At 33.2% G+C, this 24496-nt stretch overlaps 1 protein-coding gene across 1 annotated transcript; it reads left to right on the top strand.

Annotated features, from left to right (window-relative positions):
* Positions 1-1117: 1117 nt before the first annotated feature.
* On the top strand, positions 1118-1727 carry LOC139861697 (ubiquitin-ribosomal protein eS31 fusion protein-like). Its single transcript, XM_071850175.1, has one exon. It carries the CDS (start codon positions 1168-1170, stop codon positions 1627-1629), a length of 462 nt encoding a protein of 153 aa, XP_071706276.1. The 5' UTR covers positions 1118-1167; the 3' UTR covers positions 1630-1727.
* The last annotated feature ends 22769 nt before the right edge of the window (positions 1728-24496 follow it).

Genomic DNA, 24496 nt, shown 5'->3' with positions numbered 1-24496 from the left:
ATAAAACGATATGGACTAGCTTTAAAAAATATAAAGTGATTCTCACTATAATCAGTTTATGGAATTCACGAGAGCATGAATAATACTAATGATTTTAAAGGCATGTTTAGTGAAGATTTCATTTACATATAAATTGATTTTAATAATTATTTAAATAATCATTACATTTAACTCTTATTCAATTGTACGTATAAAATATATTTTATAGTATAATATAAATCTCTAAAATGATAATGTCATAAATAATGATTATGTACAACCTTATGGTAAAACACCCCAATGACTATATGTACAAAATTTAAAATAAATTGTACAATCTTTTATAAAACAGACCATGAACACATGTACAAACATTGAAGCGTATTGTACAACTTTTATATAATAATTGTATTTTAGTTTTAAAAAATAAAAAAAAAATTAAAGAGACATTTGTTATTACTAATAATAATTATTAAAAATATAAATACTCAATTTTAGAACAAATCGTTATTACTACCTCCGTCTCATCTTAAGTATCCACCTTTCTATTTTGGGTTGTCACATTTCAAGTATCCATTTGATGTTTCAACCAATCAGAAGAAGTTATTATAGAGAGAGAAGAATTCTGATTGATGGAGAATGAAGTTAGTGGAATTTTCTAAATGTAATGATTCTTTACAGGATTAATTACGTTACTTATGTATGCGAAATACATGTCTCAATAAAATGTTGTAATGTAGCCTTTATGACAAGAAAAATAATAATTGTCATGAAAATTGAAAGATAGTGGTGGGAGAATAAATGTAGTTAATTTAGTCTGACTAAGTTAAGTATATCAATATGTTTGTAAAAACAACGACAAGATTCTTAATTGGAATATGTGGTTCCACGGGTCATTAAACTAAATGACTTTAGCATTTACGTTCACTTAATACCTCAAACATATCATTAAACTGTTTCGTTTAAACAAAACTCGTGATTCTACAGATCATTTCACTAGTTTTCTTTATTTAAAAAGCCCTATATTTAATCCCACATCACTGGATTCGAAAAAAAAAAAAAAAAAAGATATTGATTCGGCCCAGAACAGCCCAAGCCCATTACATGACAAAACCCTATCAATTTAAAATCCTCTCATTCCCCAATTCTTCCAAACCCTAGCAGCATTCATCCTCCACCGGTGCAAAAATGCAGATCTTCGTGAAAACCCTGACGGGTAAAACCATAACCCTAGAAGTTGAATCATCGGACACAATCGACAACGTGAAATCCAAAATTAACGACAAAGAAGGAATTCCACCGGATCAACAGCGTCTAATTTTCGCCGGAAAACAGCTCGAAGATGGCCGGACTTTAGCCGATTACAACATCCAAAAAGAATCGACTCTGCACCTTGTTCTTCGCCTACGTGGCGGTGCGAAAAAGCGCAAGAAGAAGACGTACACTAAGCCTAAGAAGATCAAGCATAAACACAAGAAGGTGAAATTGAGCGTGTTGCAGTTTTATAAAGTGGATGATTCTGGTAAAGTTCAGAGGTTGAGGAAAGAGTGTCCAAATGCAGTGTGTGGTGCTGGCACGTTTATGGCCAATCATTTTGATAGGCACTATTGTGGTAAGTGTGGGCTTACTTATGTTTATCAGAAAGCTTAAGATTGGCTTTAATGTTTTGTTTTGATTATAGTCGTGTTTTTGAATTTTGATGTTTTGAATATTTAATATTATGGATGGATGGATTATTGTTATTGTTATTTGTACCTGACTTTGGAGGTTGCTTTTGGATTTAATGTTTTTGAATATTGTTAGTAACTTATCAATGTTTGGTTATATTTACTGTGGTATATGGTGATGTAAAATTCCTCTAGCACTGGAGTAGATAATTCGTTTGCTTGATTTGATTGTTGATAATTGATCTAGTGTAATTTTAGGAAAATTGAACTTATGTATAAGTTTTTCGAATAGGTGCTTTCATTTGAGTTAAATTTAACTAACTTTGGGCTCACCTTTTTGGTCCGTATTAAGGATAACTCTAGACTTAAATGATATATTGATATATAAAGTTTTAGAATAAAGTTTAATGTTATTGTGTCCTAGATTATGATATATAAATATAAAAGAGTATAAATTTTAATTGTAGTTTTGCTTTCATGGCAATGTTCCAAATATTAGTTGTGTATGCTTCAAAAATTTTGTACGTCACAAGTTTCTAAATAGGTGCATTAGTGTTGTGAGTTATATACTTATATGGCTAACGAGTAACACTTATAATTAAAGCGAAAGCCTTTCAATTTTGTTTTTTTTAATGCTTGCACCACAGAATATTTTCATTCATCTTTTAAAAAACAAAAGATTTGGAAGTTGTAGTTTGACATTTTATAACTAAGTATTGTAATACTTTTCGTCCAGTAATTTTTTTTTAGTACTTCGACCCAACTAGGACTAATTTAGTTAAAGACACCCTTCAATGGTTCAAAATCGGTCTATTTTGCATTTAGTATTTCAAAACAAAAGTCAAAGTTTGTCAACGTCTGACGAACTTTGAGTGACGGCTTTTACAACATTAATATTACCGACATTTTGTTTTCTGTTTGTGTTTTTTGAAACCTTATGTGATGGAGGAGACCAGGAATGCTTAGGTTTTTTGCTGTGTATTCTTGTATTTGTATGTGTTTAAAATTGCAGTAAGAATTTTCTATTATCTATCTTAGGTAAAAACGGGGCCTTATAGTGGTCTTCTAACATCTGACTTAAAGTTTGCTCTCTTAAAATTGAGTGAAACTAATTATAGTTGAATTGAAAGTTTTATGAATCTAATGATGAAGCCGTTACATACATTGTTCAATTTAATGCCTTTGTCTTTCATGATCTTTGATAAGTTCTTTGTAATTTGATAGGCTCAAACTTTAGTCTGTTGAAAGTTATGAATGTGATTACTATGCTGAACTATAGCGACTTTAGGCTGGAATACAAGTTTGGCTCATTTTGCATGTCTCGATTTATTTGTATCAGGCTCAAGTTAAACAAACATTGCGGTGAGCTCAAATATAGATCGTGATTGTAATACTTAAATCTAGTTTTAATGGGTTTTCAAAAACAATATTTGAGATGAAGTACCTTCTATACTATATTTGTCTCAATAAGGATTTTCAATGGTCATTTTGTTGTCTCAAATATAAAGGTGCCTTTATTATCTTTTAATTGAATAGTTATGTTAAACTAGTTGAAATATCATCTTATCCATTCAACATTTTCATCTTTTTATATTTTTTTTTTATACTCTCATTTACAAGGTTAATAAATTAATTGATTTTTCATTATTTATAGGTATTTATTCAAAAATAATTATCAAATAGCTTGTTGTTTAGATTCAAGGTCGATTAGAACTTTTAAATCATTCAGATTTTGAACCATTAAACGATTAATTAATATGTGTTCACTTTTAAATGAGTAATGATATATCCACCATTCATATTATTTCATTCACTACACTTGTACATTTATTATTTGTACAATGCAACGTGTTAATGCACTCTTTATAATGGAAGAAGTAATTTGGATGGTGGATACTACATTAATCTGGTTAATCCTATAATGGTTCAGCATTTTGCGAGTTCAATTATAATATCTAAATAACATATGATGTTAATAAATGACAAAAACATATCTACTTAAATATTCAGACTTACATTACTACTTTAACGATTCTTCACTTCTATTTTTCTTTAATGTCATGCTTTAATTACCTCAAGTATTATATATTTATGATTTATCTGTTCATGGAAAAAACTAATACGCCAACTTAAGTTAATCAAAATGCTGCGACTACTTTATGCCCAATAATATTATTTTCGCTTCCAAATCTTTGAAGAAACGTTTTCTTTTGTATCGTATTTGTAATGACTCATATAATTGAGTCCGTAATAGAAGTAGACTTTATTTACGTTGGAGTAGTTAGCTTATAAAGCTATTCTAATTTTTGGTTGCTCGTTTGCCCTAGCTGCTCGCTAGGGTCTAGAGAGTCGTTTTTGTTTTGAATAAAATTTATGCTATTCAAAAAAAGTTATTCAAAGTGTTCATTTACAATAATTATTAAATACTTGAATGTCATTTAGGACGCACTTTACGAAACTCTTAATTATTTAGATTTTGAAACATTTAATGCACTACTATTTTGTTTTGTACAATTCAAAGGAAGGATAGGGGGCAATTTACTTGTAAAGAAAGAATCCTTTTACTAAAGAGAAATTGGTCAAAGTAACCTGATTCTGAAAATACTCGACAATATTTCCTTAGAAAATCGTAATTTTAAAAATGTCTTTCTTGATGCATCACGTATGATGTGTGATGGCATGTGCGTGATTTTGACGATAAAAGAGATAAAAAAAAGTTCACTTTACTTCTCAGTTGGGTATGGCCTATGGGTATTCTCATTTGGGCCAAATTGTATAATCATTTGAATGAGGCCCATTGCAAGGTTCTTCGATAGTGACCTATTTTTCCTTTTAATTTCTCATGGCATTGAGAACGATTGAATTATACTTATGAAGTACCTTACGCGGATTTACTTGTTAGAAAATCGTCATACGCGGCTTATTTCCAAAGTGAGCAAAATGATTTAATGTAGTAAACCATATAATAATTCGAATATCTTTATGATGACCCATAAATATCTTTATTAAGGACGGAGAGAATAATTCTTTTGCCGTTACACATGTCGAGCATGACTTTGCTTATCTATAAGTCTATGTTATCTTTTCATTTAGGCCAAACTGTGTAATTATTTGAGTTAGGCCCATTACTCTGAGAACGACTAAATTGTATGAACTACCTTTATGTGGATTTACTCGTTAAAAAATTGTCTTATGCGTCTTATTTTCCAAAGTGATCAAAATGATTTGATGTATAAACCATACAATGATTCGAATATCTTTATGGTGACCCATCAATTTATGATGTGTAATCTTCTCCATATCACTTATTTATTTTTAATGGGTGGAGTATTTCATGTAAGTTACTTCATTAAATATTCTAGCCCAACTTTGGTGGCAATATCTACCTTCTAAAACTTGAATAACATCATTTTCATCTTTCTTTTTCGCCGAATAATCCAATTAAATAGGCCAAATAGGCCAATATCTTTGAGGTTGTAGTTAGATTATCTAGAGGGTAACCTGATCTAACTTGGGGTGGGTCCTTATGGATGTATCGTCGTTGATAAACATAGTGCCGTTCTCATCAAAACCAACATATTTGGAAACGCCGTAACAAATACTACTTACAAAACGTACCAGGTTCTTAATATGGTTTCATGGAGTAGTTGTATATTTACGTTATTCAAGTTAAAAGGGATGAGCACCTTTCAAATCTCTTATGTATATTTTCACTTTTTTAAACTTTATTTCACAATACTTAATTTAAGTATGCATTTAGTTATTATAGGCACACCATTTCGTCCTACATTTAGGTGGGGATAGAGTGGAACTTATTATTGAAAAGAAGCAAAGGAATAGTTGAAACAATAATTTAGAGTTCTGGACAAATGGTAATTCTTGGTAGGAAACCTCATCACAACACAACACGATATATTCAAGTATGTGGGGTGGATGTACATTACACACCAATTATGGCCCCACTCCACCATCTATCTATGATACACCTTCCAATCAAATATTTAAATATATTTTTTTTTTTTTTAGGCTCGTCTAAATTTTAAAGAGTGCGAGCTCGAGCTCGGCTCGATTCGAGCTTAATACATTAAGTTCGAGCATGGCTCGTTAAAATTTTTAAAAGCTCGATCTTGACTTGTTTCGGCTCGTTAATTATATGATTATAAATGTTTTTGTTAATATAATATAACAATAATACATTATTATTTTTTTTATATATTTTTAATCGCGTATAATATAATTTACTATTGTTATATATATATATATATATATATATATATATATATATATATATATATATATATATATATATATATATATATATATATATATATTTTTGTGGTAGGATCAAGGGGGAAGTAACCAATCGAGGGGAATCAAAACTTTTTTTTTCATTTTTTTAAAAAACTTTGTTCACGAACATTATAGATTGGATAAAAATATGAACATTTAATAAAGACACTTTGTGATAAATGTTTTTATTTTGGCGGGAAAACGCTCGAAGAGTTAATATATAACAATTATCGTGTTTTTCGAGCGTATGTTGAGGTTTTAGATATTAGGGTTTAGATATTAGGGTTTATAGGGTTTAGATATTAGGGTTTAGAAATTTAGGGTTTAGATTTAGGATTTAGATTGAGTTTTTAACACGAACGGTTTAGAGTTTAGGGTTTAGGGTTTAGTGTTTTGGGTTTGGTCCCTAAACCCAAAATATTAAACCCTAAACCCTAAACTCTAAATCGGGCTAAATTTTACTTCACAAAACATGGAAAAAAAAAACGTTAACATTCTTCACGATCAATATTATCTTGAATGTTATTTTGTCGATCGTTTTCCCACCTAAATAATAACATTCATCACGAAGTGTCTCTTTTAAATATTCATATTTTCGTGTGATCTTGATGCCTAAAAAAAAAATCCAAAAAAACGATTTTTTTTTCTTCCCCTCGCTTCTCCCCGATTAGTTACTTCTCTATTGATCCTGCCATATATATATATATATATATATATATATATATATATATATATATATATATATATATATATATATATATATATATATATATATATATATATATGATTGTGTAATTTTATATGTAAAAATAATATTATTATAAAAATATTAATTTATTGTATATAAACTTAAAAGTTCATTTATTATTAAACGATCTTTGAAATGCGTTCAAGTTCGGGCTCGAGCTCGATCTCGTTTCGGCTCGACTCGAATCGAGCCTTTAATGAGTCGAGCTCGAGCAGCTCGGCTCATTTAGAACCCTAATTAGCTACCTCATGGTCCATTTTTTATTCCTATTGTATTGTATCTTGCTCTTTGTATTGTACAATCCGAGTGTGTCTTGCTCTTTGTGTTTTTCATATACTCCTTCATATGTTTTTTTTTTTTGTAGAAAAGCCAACATTATATTAAAAGGAAAGAAATAGATACAATAAACTCATACATAAGAGTGGTATGAGCACATAATCTAAACATCAACTAGAGATACTGATGACGTAGGGTTTTATTAATTAGGGCCTACGATTGACTTAGCACATAAGTTATCTAAACCCTAATTCCCAACTATATGCGTGAACAAATGGTGCTTTCATTGAGAGACGCAACGTGACGTCTCGTACTCTCGCAATCACGCGGGTATTAAAGGTTTGTCTATCTTATTGAGCTTTTAATTCATTATATGTGGTTCAGGTGCAGGTATCTTTCGCGCAGACATTCGCGCGTTTGCGCAACTGTGCGTGCGCTCTCTTTTCGGGCGTTTTTCACATAGTTGTCCGCAGTTCTACGCACACCACGCATACGGTTTTGCGCACATCTGTTCGCGGTTTACGCGCAGTTGTCTGTGCGTGCTCTTGTGAACTTGTTTTCCGCAGTCTAACGAGAAGTTTGATACGATACTTGACAAAAATATCATACCGAACTTGGGAGACTTGATGACGTAGGGTTTTATTAATTAGGGCCTACGATTGACTTAGCGCACAAGTTATCTAAACCCTAATTCCCAACTATAAATATGGGGCAAAAACCTACATCAAGGACACTCCTCCCATTGCATACGGCTCTCTCCGTATCATGCTAAATGCCTCCTTACGACGACTACACGATCTAAGGTTTTTTCCTACGGATCTCGTAGGGTTTTTCTCCCTCTGGTCGTCGATAGATTCCGACTATTGACCGACGGGTAATTCGTTAGCCACCCCCTGAGATCATCATCTCGGATACAGGTTATCACGGTAGCCGGACCGAAGGTTAACAACGTTGACGCCTAAAAAAACCATCTCATATTGCTGTTTGTGGATATATTTTCCCTCGGAAAATATATGCATGAACAGATACAAAAAACAGAAAACCTACATAAGAAATTCACTACTCGAGTGACTACGAGAGTCGTAAAAGTTTGGTGCCGTAAACCATTTAAGCCATTCTATTTTCTTCTTTGAGCGACTAGATACCCATTCAAAACTACGAACTTGAATTTCTTGGAAAGCTAGTGGACCCGTTAGTTGTGAATTTTTGAACAACTTCCGGTTTCGATTATGCCAAATAATATAAGTGGCAACCCAAATGCATGCTCGAGTTCGTGTTGTTTCAAACAAATGTTGCGTTCGGGCCTCACCCGAGAGAGTTTTACCACAAGACTTGCCCGTATGAAATCCTGGTGTGGGATTCCTCCTTAAGAGCGGTAGGATTGTAATGATTCGTATCAAGAAAATAATCTGGTGGGTGGGTCGGCATCGCGTTACCCCCGTCAGTGACTCCTAACCTCTGTTAAAATAAATATTTAATACTTAATACTTAAATAATACAAAAACAAAGTGAACCATGGGCATAACTTTTTTATTTTCACAGGAACTCTCGTACACATCTTCAAACCTTTATCTCAAATGAATGTAAACCTTTAACTACTTAAAGAAGAAACTATTGCGTTAAACAAAAGCTTCATTATAGAAAGTTTTCAAATCATTTCTGATCGAAAAAAAAGGTGCTTCAATTTGACCAAATTAAGTTATTAAACGTGAATGATTAGAGTGCAACTAAATAACTAATGTATTACGTCTCATGTCACTATAATTTATAACGTGTGGCCATATGGATGATGGTGGTCAGTGCACGTTTTTATCTCTTTGACAACTTAAATTTTAACATCGAAAAATATAGATGGAAAAGTATTAGCTTGATTTTAAAATGTGGTTTGATTTGTTAGTGCGGAAAAATCAATTTCAAAATGATTCATTACATTTCGTAGCTTATTCTCCTAACCCATTATGGTTTTATGTGTTTACTATGGATATAGTAATTTACAAGTTACCTTCTAATGTAATGATGCGATATTTCTTCCATCTTAATATAAGTGTCTATGTTAAGGTTACCAATGTCAAATTTGACATTGTGATCATCAATCGAGTGTGGACTTTATGATAAAATTGATACAAATCTTTAAGATTGGTAATATTGAAGACATTTCAATTTTGGTGGTATAGTTTCAAACCATATGTTATATTTGTTCAAATAAATCATTTCAATTTTTCAAAGACGCTGATTCTTAAATCATGACAAGAAAAAGATATAGCGATTTTTATCAAAATCCAAGAAGTTAGGTTATATAAATATTTCAACATATGTTAATCTCGTAGTAGTATATATATATATGTTTATTATTTTTTTCTGTATAAAATGTGACTTTTAACATAGTTTGATGATTTGTGCTAATCTTGATAAAGCAATTTTTTTTTTCAAAAAAGCAGAAGTTTGTGGATTATTGGCATTGGGTGTCTATCTAATCCAATAATGCTTAAAAAAATGTGGTGATATGTTATGATGGTGGTCAAAACAATAAGTAACAGGAAGTAGGAACGTATGAAAAATTAAAGTTGACACCTCTTAAAATGAAGCCAATTTCAATGCGTGGTGGGATACTGGACCCATGACCCCAAGTTTAGTACAACCATTTTCTAAACAATTGGCAATAATTAAATAATAAAAAATTGTTATAATTCAGTAGGTTTATAACTATCTTTAGTAGGTTGATTCTTGATGTTATAATTCAGTAGGCTTATAACTACCTTTAGTGGTTTGATTCTTGATTAAGAATGCTAATAATGAAGTGTAAGAACAAAGATGATAATGGAGAGAAAGAAAGAAACACTTTGTAAGTGTGAGAAAATGGTGCAAGTTTAATGCTTGCATTCATGGCTATTTATAGCAAAAATATCACAAATTTAGGTAATACAATAATATTACTTTTGTGTATCAATAATTGACTATCCATTTATATATATATATTTATATATTATAACACTCCCCCTTGGATAGCAATTTTGTTTGTTGAAGATCAACTGTAAGTTACTGCCTCGTTAAAAACCTTGCTAAAGAAAACCCAGTGGGAAAAAAACTTTAGCTAAGGGAAAAAGAGTGCAGTATGGAGTTGACTCCCCCTCAAGTAGACATCGCTTCAGTTGTTACATCTTTTGAACATGTCTCATACCAATGTTATGAACGTGTGTTCTGAAAATAGCAGTTGGAAGTGCTTTCGTGAAAAGATCAGCAGAGTTTTTGCTGGATTGAACATATCTCATTTCAATCTCGTTGTCCTTAATGAGATTTTGAGTGTATGAGAAGAATCTAGGAGGTATGTGTTTGGTTCGGTCACTTTTGATATACCCTTCTTTCATCTGTGCTATGCAAGCTGCATTATCTTCATAGATAATTGTTTGGACTTTTATCGCGTTCTAGTCCACAAGAATCAGTAATGATTTGTGTCATTGATCTCAACCAAAAACATTCCCGAGTAGCTTCATGTAATGCAATCACTTCGGCATGATTTGATGATGTAGCAACAAGTGTTTGTTTTTGAGAACGCCATGATATTGCAGTACCTCCATTTAGGAATACATATCCAGTTTGAGATTTAGCTTTATGTGGATCAGATAAATAACCTGCATCAGCATAACCAACCAAATCTTGTTTTGATTCGTTAGAATAAAATAATCCTAAATCAGTAGTTCCTCGAAGGTATCGAAATATGTGTTTGATCCCATTCCAGTGTCTTTTGGTAGGAGCAGAGCTGAACCTTGCCAACAAATTAACTGCAAAAGAAATGTCAGGTCTTGTACAATTTGTAAGATACATAAGAGCTCCAATTGCACTAAGATATGGTACTTCTGGTCCAAGAGTATCTTCATGATCTTCACATGGACGAAATGGATCAGTTTCAACATTGAGTGATCTAACAACCATAGGAGTACTTAATGGTTTTGCCTTGTCCATATTGAAACGTTTAAGAATCTTTTCAGTATATGTTGTTTGATGTACAAGTAAACCATTAGGCATATGCTCAATTTGTAAACCAAGGCAATACTTGGTTTTTTCGATATCTTTCATTTCAAATTCTTTCTTTAGAAGTTGAATGGCTTCATGGATCTCTTTATTTGTACCTATGATGTTAAGATCATCAACATAAACAGCTATGATCACATATCCGGATGTTGTTTTCTTAATGAAAACACAAGGACAAGTAAGGTTAATTGTATACCCTTTTCTTATCAAGTAATCACTTAATCGGTTATACCACATACGTCCCGATTGTTTTAACCCATATAAAGATCTTTGTAATTTAATCGAATACGTTTCTTTGGGTTTTGCATTTGATGCTTCTGGTACCTTAAATCCTTCAGGTATCTTCATATATATATCACTATCAAGTGATCCATATAGGTAAGCAGTCACAACATCCATGAGATGCATTTCTAAATTTTTAGAAACTGCCAGGCTGATTAAGTACCTAAAAGTAATTGCATCCATAACAGGGGAATAAGTTTCTTCATAATCAATTCCCGGTCTTTGAGAAAAATCTTGAGCTACAAGTCTAGCTTTATACCTTGTAACTTCATTTTTCTCATTTCTTTTTCGGACAAAAATCCATCTGTATCCTACAGGTTTCACATCTTTAGGAGTGAGAATGATGGATCCGAAAACTTTTCTTTTATTGAGTGATTCTAATTCAGCTCGTATTGCTTCTTTCCATTGAACCCAATCATGTCTATTTTGACATTCAACCATAGATGTTGGTTCTGGATCATCATCATTATTCATGATGTCATATGCAACATTAAATGAAAATTTCTCATCAAGATTTTTCATTTCATTTCGGTTCCATAATATTTTTGAATATGCATAATTGATTGCAATTTCTGTATTGACATCATCAATCTCCTCTGCAGTAGGAGTACTGATTTGTGGTTCTTCTTGAACACTTTCTTTTACTTCATTATCAGCTGATTTTCTTTTTCGAGGATTTTTATCCTTTGAACCAATTTGTAGTGACCCGAACTTTTCCATGTTTATATATATATATTAAATGAAATTGTTATTTACATGATTAAGTGTTTCCAACATGTTAAGCAATCAAACTTGTTAAGACTTGATTAATTGAAATAGGTTTCATATAGACAATTGACCACCCAAGTTGACCGGTGATTCACGAACGTTAAAACTTGTAAAAACTATATATGATGACATATATATGGATATATATATAGTTAACATGATATTATGATAAGTAAACATATCATTAAGTATATTAACAATGAACTACATATGTAAAAACAAGACTACTAACTTAATGATTTTGAAACGAGACATATATGTAACGATTATCGTTGTAACGACATTTAATGTATATATATCATATTAAGAGATATTTATACATCATAATATCATGATAATATAATAATTTAAAATCTCATTTGATATTATAAACATTGGGTTAACAACACTTAACAAGATCGTTAACCTAAATGTTTCAAAACAACATTTACATGTAACGACTAACGATGACTTAACGACTCAGTTAAAATGTATATACATGTAGTGTTTTAATATGTATTCATACACTTTTGAAAGATTTCAAGACACTTATCAAAATACTTCAACTTAACAAAAATGCTTACAATTACATCCTCGTTCAGTTTCATCAACAATTCTACTCGTATGCACCCGTATTCGTACTCGTACAATACACAGCTTTTAGATGTATGTACTATTGGTATATACACTCCAATGATCAGCTCTTAGCAGCCCATTTGAGTCACCTAACACATGTGGGAACCATCATTTGGCAACTAGCATGAAATATCTCATAAAATTACAAAAATATGAGTAATCATTCATGACTTATTTACATGAAAACAAAATTACATATCCTTTATATCTAATCCATACACCAACGACCAAAAACACCTACAAACACTTTCATTCTTCAATTTTCTTCATCTAATTGATCTCTCTCAAGTTCTAAGTGTTCTTCATAAATTCTACAAGTTCTAGTTACATAAAATCAAGAATACTTTCAAGTTTGCTAGCTCACTTCCAATCTTGTAAGGTGATCATCCAACCTCAAGAAATCTTTGTTTTTCTTACAGTAGGTTATCATTCTAATACAAGGTAATAATCATATTCAAACTTTGGTTCAATTTCTATAACTATAACAATCTTATTTCAAGTGATGATCTTACTTGAACTTGTTTTCGTGTCATGATTCTGCTTCAAGAACTTCGAGCCATCCAAGGATCCGTTGAAGCTAGATCCATTTTTCTCTTTTCCAGTAGGTTTATCCAAGGAACTTAAGGTAGTAATGATGTTCATAACATCATTCGATTCATACATATAAAGCTATCTTATTCGAAGGTTTAAACTTGTAATCACTAGAACATAGTTTAGTTAATTCTAAACTTGTTCGCAAACAAAAGTTAATCCTTCTAACTTGACTTTTAAAATCAACTAAACACATGTTCTATATCTATATGATATGCTAACTTAATGATTTAAAACCTGGAAACACGAAAAACACCGTAAAATCGGATTTACGCCGTCGTAGTAACACCGCGGGCTGTTTTGGGTTAGTTAATTAAAAACTATGATAAACTTTGATTTAAAAGTTGTTATTTTGGGAAAATGATTTTTATTATGTACATGAAACTATATCCAAAAATTATGGTTAAACTCAAAGTGGAAGTATGTTTTCTAAAATGGTCATCTAGACGTCGTTCTTTCGACTGAAATGACTACCTTTACAAAAACGACTTGTAACTTATTTTTCCGACTATAAACCTATACTTTTTCTGTTTAGATTCATAAAATAGAGTTCAATATGAAATCATAGCAATTTGATTCACTCAAAACGGATTTAAAATGAAGAAGTTATGGGTAAAACAAGATTGGATAATTTTTCTCATTTTAGCTACGTGAAAATTGGTAACAAATCTATTCCAACCATAACTTAATCAACTTGTATTGTATATTATGTAATCTTGAGATACCATAGACACGTATACAATGTTTCGACCTATCATGTCGACACATCTATATATATTTCGGAACAACCATAGACACTCTATATGTGAATGTTGGAGTTAGCTATACAGGGTTGAGGTTGATTCCAAAATATATATAGTTTGAGTTGTGATCAATACTGAGATACGTATACACTGGGTCATGGATTGATTCAAGATAATATTTATCGATTTATTTCTGTACATCTAACTGTGGACAACTAGTTGTAGGTTACTAACGAGGACAGCTGACTTAATAAACTTAAAACATCAAAATATATTAAAAGTGTTGTAAATATATTTTGAACATACTTTGATATATATGTATATATTGTTATAGGTTCGTGAATCAACCAGTGGCCAAGTCTTACTTCCCGACGAAGTAAAAATCTGTGAAAGTGAGTTATAGTCCCACTTTTAAAATCTAATATTTTTGGGATGAGAATACATGCAGGTTTTATAAATGATTTACAAAATAGACACAAGTACGTGGAACTACATTCTATGGTTGAATTATCAAAATCGAATATGCCCCTTTTTATTAAGTCTGGTAATCTAAGAATTAGGGAACAGACACCCTAATTGACGCGAATCCTAAAGATAGATCTATTGGGCCTAACAAACCCCATCCAAAGTACCGGATGCTTTAGTACTTCAAAATTTATATCATATCCGAAGGGTGTCCAGGAATGATGGGGATATTCTTAAATATGCATCTTGTTAATGTCGGTTATCAGGTGTTCACCATATGAATAATTTTTATCTCTATGTATGGGATGTGTATTGAAATATGAAATCTTGTGGTCTATTATTATGATTTGATATATATAGGTTAAACCTATAACTCACCAACATTTTTGTTGACGTTTTAAGCATGTTTATTCTCAGGTGATTATTACGAGCTTCCGCTGTCGCATAATTAAATAAGGACGAGATTTGGAGTCCATGCTTGTATGATATTGTGTAAAAACTGCATTCAAGAAACTTATTTTGTTGTAACATATTTGTATTGTAAACCATTATGTAATGGTCGTGTGTAAACAGGATATTTTAGATTATCATTATTTGATAATCTACGTAAAGCTTTTTAAACCTTTATTGATGAAATAAAGATTATGGTTTGTTTTAAAATGAATGCAGTCTTTGAAAAACGTCTCATATAGAGGTCAAAACCTCGCAACGAAATCAATTAATATGGAACGTTTTTAATCAATAAGAACGGGACATTTCAGTTGGTACCCGAGCGTTGGTCTTAGAGAACCAGAAAATTTGCATTAGTGTGTATTATCGAGTTTGTTAGGATGCATTAGTGAGTCTGGACTTCGACCGTGTTTACTTGAAAAATGATTGCTTAACAAATTTTGTTGAAAACTATATATTTTTAACATGTGAATATTATGTGATATATTAATCTCTTAACGCGTTTGATATTATGTGATAGATGTCTACCTCTAGAACAAGTCCCATTGACTCACCTAATAATAATGAAGAGTCAAATGTAAATTGGAATGATTCATGGACTGATTCACAAGTTCCCGAAGAGGAACCGGAAGAAGAGTCGGAACCGGAAGAAGAGTCGGAACAGGAAGAAGAATCGGAACCGGATGAAGAAATAGAACCGGTGGGGGAAATAATAAAACGGTTAAGTAAAATAAAGTCCTCAACCAACCGACCAAGGTTAATTATGGTCAATGGTGTTTCCGCCAAGGAAGCAAAATATTGGGAGGATTACTAATTCTCCGATAAATCGGATTCCGACGAGAATTCCGATGATGTTATAGAAATTACCCCAACTGAATTTAAAAAGGCAAAAGAAAATAATAAGGGAAAGGGCATAAAAATAGAGAAATCTAATTCCAACCCCGATGAACTTTATATGTATCGTCAACCCCCGAAGTCCTTAAGTTGTAACAATGACCCGGGAACCTCTAAACCACCAGGTTTTTCTAAACCAATGTGGAAGACGACGGCTCGTATTAGGGGAACATCATATATCCCTAGAAACTTGGCAAAACGAACCAAAACCGAAGAAGAAGAAACGAGCGAGTCGGAATAAGATAGTTGTATTCATGTGGTGTAATATATGTAATATAGTGTGCTTATGCTTTATGATATATGTAAAAATTGCTTGTATTAATAAGTATTTTTTTTATGAATCTAACTCTTGTCTATTTTACAGTATAAAAACACAAAATGGATAGACAACCCAATATTTTAAGGGACCTACCCGGAGACATGATTGATGAAATCTTGTCTAGAGTCTGTCAGAATTCTTCGGCACAACTATTTAAGGTGAGATCAGTTTGTAAGACATTTGAAGAACGTTCCAAGAATGCCTTGGTTTATAAAAGGCTTTCGTTCGAAAGATGGGGGATATCACATTGGGAAATCCATAAGTTACGATGTGTTTACTTTGACGCATATATTGCGGGGAACCCAAATGCTATTTTACGCAATGGGTTAAGAAATTATTTTGACTCAATATATCCGAATATTGGACTTCGTGATTTAGAAAAAGCGGCTAACATGCAACATAAAGAAGCATGTTATGCTTACGGATTAGTAATGTTCGCTTCTCACCAAAGTGAGAACAAGAACATCGGGCTACAACTATTAAACAAAACGTTCCCACAAGTGACGGAGTCGGTAATTGGGGTAAGAAATGAGGTTTTTAGATTGTTACGGGACTGTTGGACATTACGTAACCCTCGTCCCTTTGACGACGTTACAACACGCTATCTTATCAACGGCCATAACGGTTATGTTCCACAAGACCAAGGATGGGAAGTAGTCCTAGTAAAATCAGAATGCATGACTTGTTTATGGACGTATGAATTACGTGTCTTTATTGCCTTTGCTGAACGACTTGTATACTAGCTAGAATTATCTTCACAACTATCTTGTATCAAAGTTATTGTGTGCTATATTTCATGCTTTATGTAAAATAAGCGGTATTGTAAGGTTGTAAAATATTGTTTAAAAGTTTGAACGCGAAATATTATTATAATCAGTTTTTCATATAGAATTGTAGTAGTTGAATTGTATATTAGCTACTAAGTATGAACTTAATGGGTAGGTACTACCCGAATTTAAACTTATAAAACGCTAATATGAAGAAAAAGCTTTTATAAATGAGTTCATATTATGCTACGAAATACTATTAACTACTCTTAATATTCTGTATGATTAACTTGTTCCATTTGACTATTATGAAGGAAATGGCACCGACTACTCGACACACCGTGAATATGAATGAAGAGGAATTCCGTACTTTTCTAGCTTCAAACATAGCCGCAGTACAGGCTGCGCTACATACCAACAATAACCTTGGATCTAGCAGTACAGGAAATCGTGTAGGATGCACCTACAAAGAATTCACTGCCTGCAAACCTTTGGAATTTGATGGAACCGAAGGACCGATCGGATTGAAATGGTGGACTGAGAAGGTCAAATCGGTGTTTGCCATAAGTAAGTGTACTGAAGAGGACAAAGTGAAGTACGCTACGCATACCTTCACAGGTTCTGTGTTAACATGGTGGAATACCTATCTAGAGCAAGTGTGACAAGATGATGCGTACGCACTACCGTGGTCAGCATTCAAGCACTTGATGAACGAGAAGTACCGTCCCAGAACCGAGGTCAATAAGCTCAAGACAGAACTTAGAGGGTTACGAACCCAAGGATTTGATATTACCACGTACGAAAGACGATTCACAGAATTGTGCCTATTGTGTTCGGGAGAGTTCGAAGATGAGGAAGAGAAGATCGACGCGTTTGTGAAAGGATTACCGGAAAGAATCCAAGAAGATATAAGTTCACACGAGCCCGCCTCCATACAACAGGCATGTAGAATGGCTCACAAACTAGTGAACCAAATTGAAGAAAGAATTAAAGAACAGACTGCTGAAGAGGCCAATGTGAAGCAAGTCAAAAGAAAATGGGAGGAAAACGGTGATAAGAATCACCAATACAACAACAACAGCAATTACAACAATAATCGCAACAATTATCCCAACAATCGCAATATCAATCGCAACTACAACAAACGGCCCAACAACAACAACAACAACAATAGCAATTACAACAATCATCCCAACAACAATAATAACCGCAACAACAACAACAATCAGAAGCAGCTATACCAAAGGTGTGAAAAGTATCACTCGAGGTTCTGCACCAAATTTTGCAACAAGTGTAAAAGAAATGGTCATAGCGCGGCGAAGTGTGAGGTCTACGGACCAGGGGTTAATAGAACGAAAGGAACAAATGGTGTCGGAATCGAGAAATTAAACTGGTTAGCGAAACATTTAAGATTGATTTGATACCAGTAGAGTTAGGGAGTTTTGATGTGATAATCGGTATGGACTGGTTGAAAGAAGTGAAAGCAGAAATCGTTTGTTACAAAAATGCAATTCGCATTATACGAGAAAAAGGAAAACCCTTAATGGTGTACGGAGAAAAGGGCAACACGAAGCTACATCTTATTAGTAATTTGAAGGCACAAAAACTAATAAGAAAAGGTTGCTATGCTGTTCTAGCACACGTCGAGAAAGTACAAACTGAAGAAAAGAGCATCAATGATGTTCCCGTTGCAAAAGAATTTCCCGATGTATTTCCGAAAGAATTACCGGGATTACCCCCACATCGATCCGTAGAATTTCAAATAGATCTTGTACCAGGAGCTGCACCAATAGCTCGTGCTCCTTACAGACTCGCACCCAGCGAGATGAAAGAACTGCAAAGCCAACTGCAAGAACTATTAGAACGTGGTTTCATTCGACCAAGCACATCACCGTGGGGAGCTCCTGTTTTGTTTGTCAAGAAGAAAGATGGTACATTCAGGTTGTGTATCGACTATCGAGAGTTGAACAAACTTACCATCAAGAACCGCTACCCACTACCGAGAATCGACGACTTATTTGATCAACTACAAGGCTCGTCTGTTTATTCAAAGATTGACTTACGTTCCGGGTATCATCAAATGCGGGTGAAAGAAGTTGATATTCCAAAGACTGCTTTCAGAACACGTTACGGTCATTACGAGTTTATGGTCATGCCGTTTGGTTTAACTAATGCACCAGCTGTGTTCATGGACCTTATGAACCGAGTGTGTGGACCATACCTTGACAAGTTTGTCATTGTTTTCATTGATGACATACTTATTTACTCAAAGAATGACCAAGAACACGGTGAACATTTGAGAAAGGTGTTAGAAGTATTGAGGAAGGAAGAATTGTACGCTAAGTTTTCAAAGTGTGCATTTTGGTTGGAAGAAGTTCAATTCCTCGGTCACATAGTGAACAAAGAAGGTATTAAGGTGGATACGGCAAAGATAGAAACTGTTGAAAAGTGGGAAACCCCGAAAACTCCGAAACACATACGCCAGTTTTTAGGACTAGCTGGTTACTACAGAAGGTTCATCCAAGACTTTTCCAGAATAGCAAAACCCTTGACTGCATTAACGCATAAAGGGAAGAAATTTGAATGGAAGGATGAACAAGAGAAAGCGTTTCAGTTATTGAAGAAAAAGCTAACTACGGCACCTATATTGTCATTGCCTGAAGGGAATGATGATTTTGTGATTTATTGTGACGCATCAAAGCAAGGTCTCGGTTGTGTATTAATGCAACGAACGAAGGTGATTGCTTATGCGTCTAGACAATTGAAGATTCACGAACAAAATTATACGACGCATGATTTGGAATTAGGCGCGGTTGTTTTTGCATTAAAGACTTAGTGGCACTACTTATATGGGGTCAAAAGTATTATATATACCGACCACAAAAGTCTTCAGCACATATTTAATCAGAAACAACTGAATATGAGGCAGCGTAGGTGGATTGAATTGTTGAATGATTACAACTTTGAGATTCGTTACCACCCGGGGAAGGCAAATGTGGTAGCCGACGCCTTGAGCAGGAAGGACAGAGAACCCATTCGAGTAAAATCTATGAATATAATGATTCAAAATAACCTTACTACTCAAATAAAGGAGGCGCAACAAGGAGTTTTAAAAGAGGGAAATTTAAAGGATGAAATACCCAAAGGATCGGAGAAGCATCTTAATATTCGGGAAGATGGGATCCGGTATAGGGCTGAAAGGATTTGGGTACCAAAATTTGGAGATATGAGAGAAATGGTACTTAGAGAAGCTCATAAAATCAGATACTCAATACATCCTGGAACGGGGAAGATGTACAAGGATCTCAAGAAACATTTTTGGTGGCCGGGTTTGAAAGCCGATGTTGCTAAATACGTAGGAGAATGTTTGACGTGTTCTAAGGTCAAAGCTGAGCATCAGAAACCATCAGGTCTACTTCAACAACCCGAAATCCCAGAATGGAAATGGGAAAACATTACCATGGATTTCATCACTAAATTGCCAAGGATTGAAAGTGGTTTTGATACTATTTGGGTAATAGTTAATCGTCTCACCAAATCAGCACACTTCCTGCCAATAAGAGAAGATGACAAGATGGAGAAGTTAGCATGACTGTATTTGAAGGAAGTCGTCTCCAGACATGGAATACCAATCTCTATTATCTCTGATAGGGATGGCAGATTTATTTCAAGATTCTGGCAGACATTACAGCAAGCATTAGGAACTCGTCTAGACATGAGTACTGCCTATCATCCACAAACTGATGGGCAGAGCGAAAGGACGATACAAACGCTTGAAGACATGCTACGAGCATGTGTTATTGATTTTGGAAACAGTTGGGATCGACATCTACCGTTAGCAGAATTTTCCTACAACAACAGCTACCATTCAAGCATTGAGATGGCGCCGTTTGAAGCACTTTATGGTAGAAAGTGCAGGTCTCCGATTTGTTGGAGTGAAGTGGGGGATAGACAGATTACGGGTCCGGAGATAATACAAGAAACTACCGAGAAGATCATCCAAATTCAACAACGGTTGAAAACCGCCCAAAGTCGACAAAAGAGCTACGCTGACATTAAAAGAAAAGATATAGAATTTGAAATTGGAGAGATGGTCATGCTTAAAGTTGCACCTTGGAAAGGCGTTGTTCGATTTGGTAAACGAGGGAAATTAAATCCAAGGTATATTGGACCATTCAAGATTATTGATCGTGTCGGACCAGTAACTTACCGACTTGAGTTACCTCAACAACTCGCGGCTGTACATAACACTTTCCACGTCTCGAATTTGAAGAAATGTTTTGCTAAAGAAGATCTCACTATTCCGTTAGATGAAATCCAAATCAACGAAAAACTTCAATTCATCGAAGAACCCGTCGAAATAATGGATCGTGAGGTTAAAAGACTTAAGCAAAACAAGATACCAATTGTTAAGGTTCGATGGAATGCTCGTAGAGGACCCGAGTTCACCTGGGAACGAGAAGATCAGATGAAGAAGAAATACCCGCATTTATTTCCAGAAGATACGTCAACATCTCCAACTGCTTAAAATTTCGGGACGAAATTTATTTAACGGGTAGGTACTGTAGTGACCCGAACTTTTCCATGTTTATATATATATTAAATGAAATTGTTATTTACATGATTAAGTGTTTCCAACATGTTAAGCAATCAAACTTGTTAAGACTTGATTAATTGAAATAGGTTTCATATAGACAATTGACCATCCAAGTTGACCGGTGATTCACGAACGTTAAAACTTGTAAAAACTATATGATGACATATATATGGATATATATATAGTTAACATGATATTATGATAAGTAAACATATCATTAAGTATATTAACAATGAACTACATATGTAAAAACAAGACTACTAACTTAATGATTTTGAAACGAGACATATATGTAACGATTATCGTTGTAACGACATTTAATGTATATATATCATATTAAGAGATATTTAAACATCATAATATCATGATAATATAATAATTTAAAATCTCATTTGATATTATAAACATTGGGTTAACAACACTTAACAAGATCGTTAACCTAAAGGTTTCAAAACAACATTTACATGTAACGACTAACGATGACTTAACGACTCAGTTAAAATGTATATACATGTAGTGTTTTAATATGTATTCATACACTTTTGAAAGACTTCAAGACACTTATCAAAATACTTCTACTTAACAAAAATGCTTACAATTACATCCTCGTTCAGTTTCATCAACAATTCTACTCGTATGCACCCGTATTCGTACTCGTACAATACACAGCTTTTAGATGTATGTAATATTGGTATATACACTCCAATGATCAGCTCTTAGCAGCCCATGTGAGTCACCTAACACATGTGGAAACCATCATTTGGCAACTAGCATGAAATATCTCATAAAATTACAAAAATATGAGTAATCATTCATGACTTATTTACATGAAAACAAAATTACATATCCTTTATATCTAATCCATACACCAACGACCAAAAACACCTACAAACACTTTCATTCTTCAATTTTCTTCATCTAATTGATCTCTCTCAAGTTCTATCTTCAAGTTCTAAGTGTTCTTCATAAATTCTACAAGTTCTAGTTACATAAAATCAAGAATACTTTCAAGTTTGCTAGCTCACTTCCAATCTTGTAAGGTGATCATCCAACCTCAAGAAATCTTTGTTTCTTATAGTAGGTTATCATTCTAATACAAGGTAATAATCATATTCAAAATTTGGTTCAATTTCTATAACTATAACAATCTTATTTCAAGTGATGATCTTACTTGAACTTGTTTTCGTGTCATGATTCGGCTTCAAGAACTTCGAGCCATCCAAGGATCCGTTGAAGCTAGATCCATTTTTATCTTTTCCAGTAGGTTTATCCAAGGAACTTAAGGTAGTAATGATGTTCATAACATCATTCGATTCATACATATAAAGCTATCTTATTCGAAGTTTTAAACTTGTAATCACTAGAACATAGTTTAGTTAATTCTAAACTTGTTCGCAAACAAAAGTTAATTCTTCTAACTTGACTTTTAAAATCAACTAAATACATGTTCTATATCTATATGATATGCTAACTTAATTATTTAAAACCTGGAAACACGAAAAACACCGTAAAACCGGATTTACGCCGTCGTAGTAACACCGCGGGCTGTTTTGGGTTAGTTAATTAAAAACTATGATAAACTTTGATTTAAAAGTTGTTATTCTGGGAAAATGATTTTTATTATGAACATGAAACTATATCCAAAAATTATGGTTAAACTCAAAGTGGAAGTATGTTTTCTAAAATGGTCATCTAGACGTCGTTCTTTCGACTGAAATGACTACCTTTACAAAAACGACTTTTAACTTATTTTTCTGACTATAAACCTATACTTTTTCTGTTTAGATTCATAAAATAGAGTTCAATATGAAACCATAGCAATTTTATTCACTCAAAACGGATTTAAAATGAAGAAGTTATGGGTAAAACAATATTGGATAATTTTTCTCATTTTAGCTACGTGAAAATTGGTAACAAATCTATTCCAACCATAATTTAATCAACTTGTATTGTATATTATTTAATCTTGAGATACCATAGACACGTATACAATGTTTCGACCTATCATGTCGACACATCTATATATATTTCGGAACAACCATAGACACTCTATATGTGAATGTTGGAGTTAGCTATACAGGGTTGAGGTTGATTCCAAAATATATATAGTTTGAGTTGTGATCAATACTGAGATACGTATACACTGGGTCGTGGATTGATTCAAGATAATATTTATCGATTTATTTCTGTACATCTAACTGTGGACAACTAGTTGTAGGTTACTAACGAGGACAGCTGACTTAATAAACTTAAAACATCAAAATATATTAAAAGTGTTGTAAATATATTTTGAACATACTTTGATATATATGTATATATTGTTATAGGTTCGTGAATCAACCAGTGGCCAAGTCTTACTTCCCGACGAAGTAAAAATCTGTGAAAGTGAGTTATAGTCCCACTTTTAAAATCTAATATTTTTGGGATGAGAATACATGCAGGTTTTATAAATGATTTACAAAATAGACACAAGTACGTGGAACTACATTCTATGGTTGAATTATCGAAATCGAATATGCCCCTTTTTATTAAGTCTGGTAATCTAAGAATTAGGGAACAGACACCCTAATTGACGCGAATCCTAAAGATAGATCTATTGGGCCTAACAAACCCCATCCAAAGTACCGGATGCTTTAGTACTTCAAAATTTATATCATATCCGAAGGGTGTCCCGGAATGATGGGAATATTCTTAAATATGCATCTTGTTAATGTCGGTTACCAGGTGTTCACCATATGAATGATTTTTATCTCTATGTATGGGATGTGTATTGAAATATGAAATCTTGTGGTCTATTATTATGATTTGATATATATAGGTTAAACCTATAACTCACCAACATTTTTGTTGACGTTTTAAGCATGTTTATTCTCAGGTGATTATTAAGAGCTTCCGCTATCGCATACTTAAATAAGGACGAGATTTGGAGTCCATGCTTGTATGATATTGTGTAAAAACTGCATTCAAGAAACTTATTTTGTTGTAACATATTTGTATTGTAAACCATTATGTAATG

The sequence above is a fragment of the Rutidosis leptorrhynchoides genome, chromosome 8 (assembly GCF_046630445.1).
Source record: "Rutidosis leptorrhynchoides isolate AG116_Rl617_1_P2 chromosome 8, CSIRO_AGI_Rlap_v1, whole genome shotgun sequence".
Taxonomy (NCBI): Eukaryota; Viridiplantae; Streptophyta; class Magnoliopsida; order Asterales; family Asteraceae; genus Rutidosis; species Rutidosis leptorrhynchoides.
The sequence above is the reverse complement of the archived record's forward strand: the minus strand, read 5'-3'. Positions and strand labels throughout refer to the sequence as shown.

Excerpts from the sequence above, each read along its gene's own strand:
- LOC139861697 (XM_071850175.1), top strand. The coding sequence starts at position 1,168 with ATGCAGATCTTCGTGAAAACCCTGACGGGTAAAACCATAACCCTAGAA.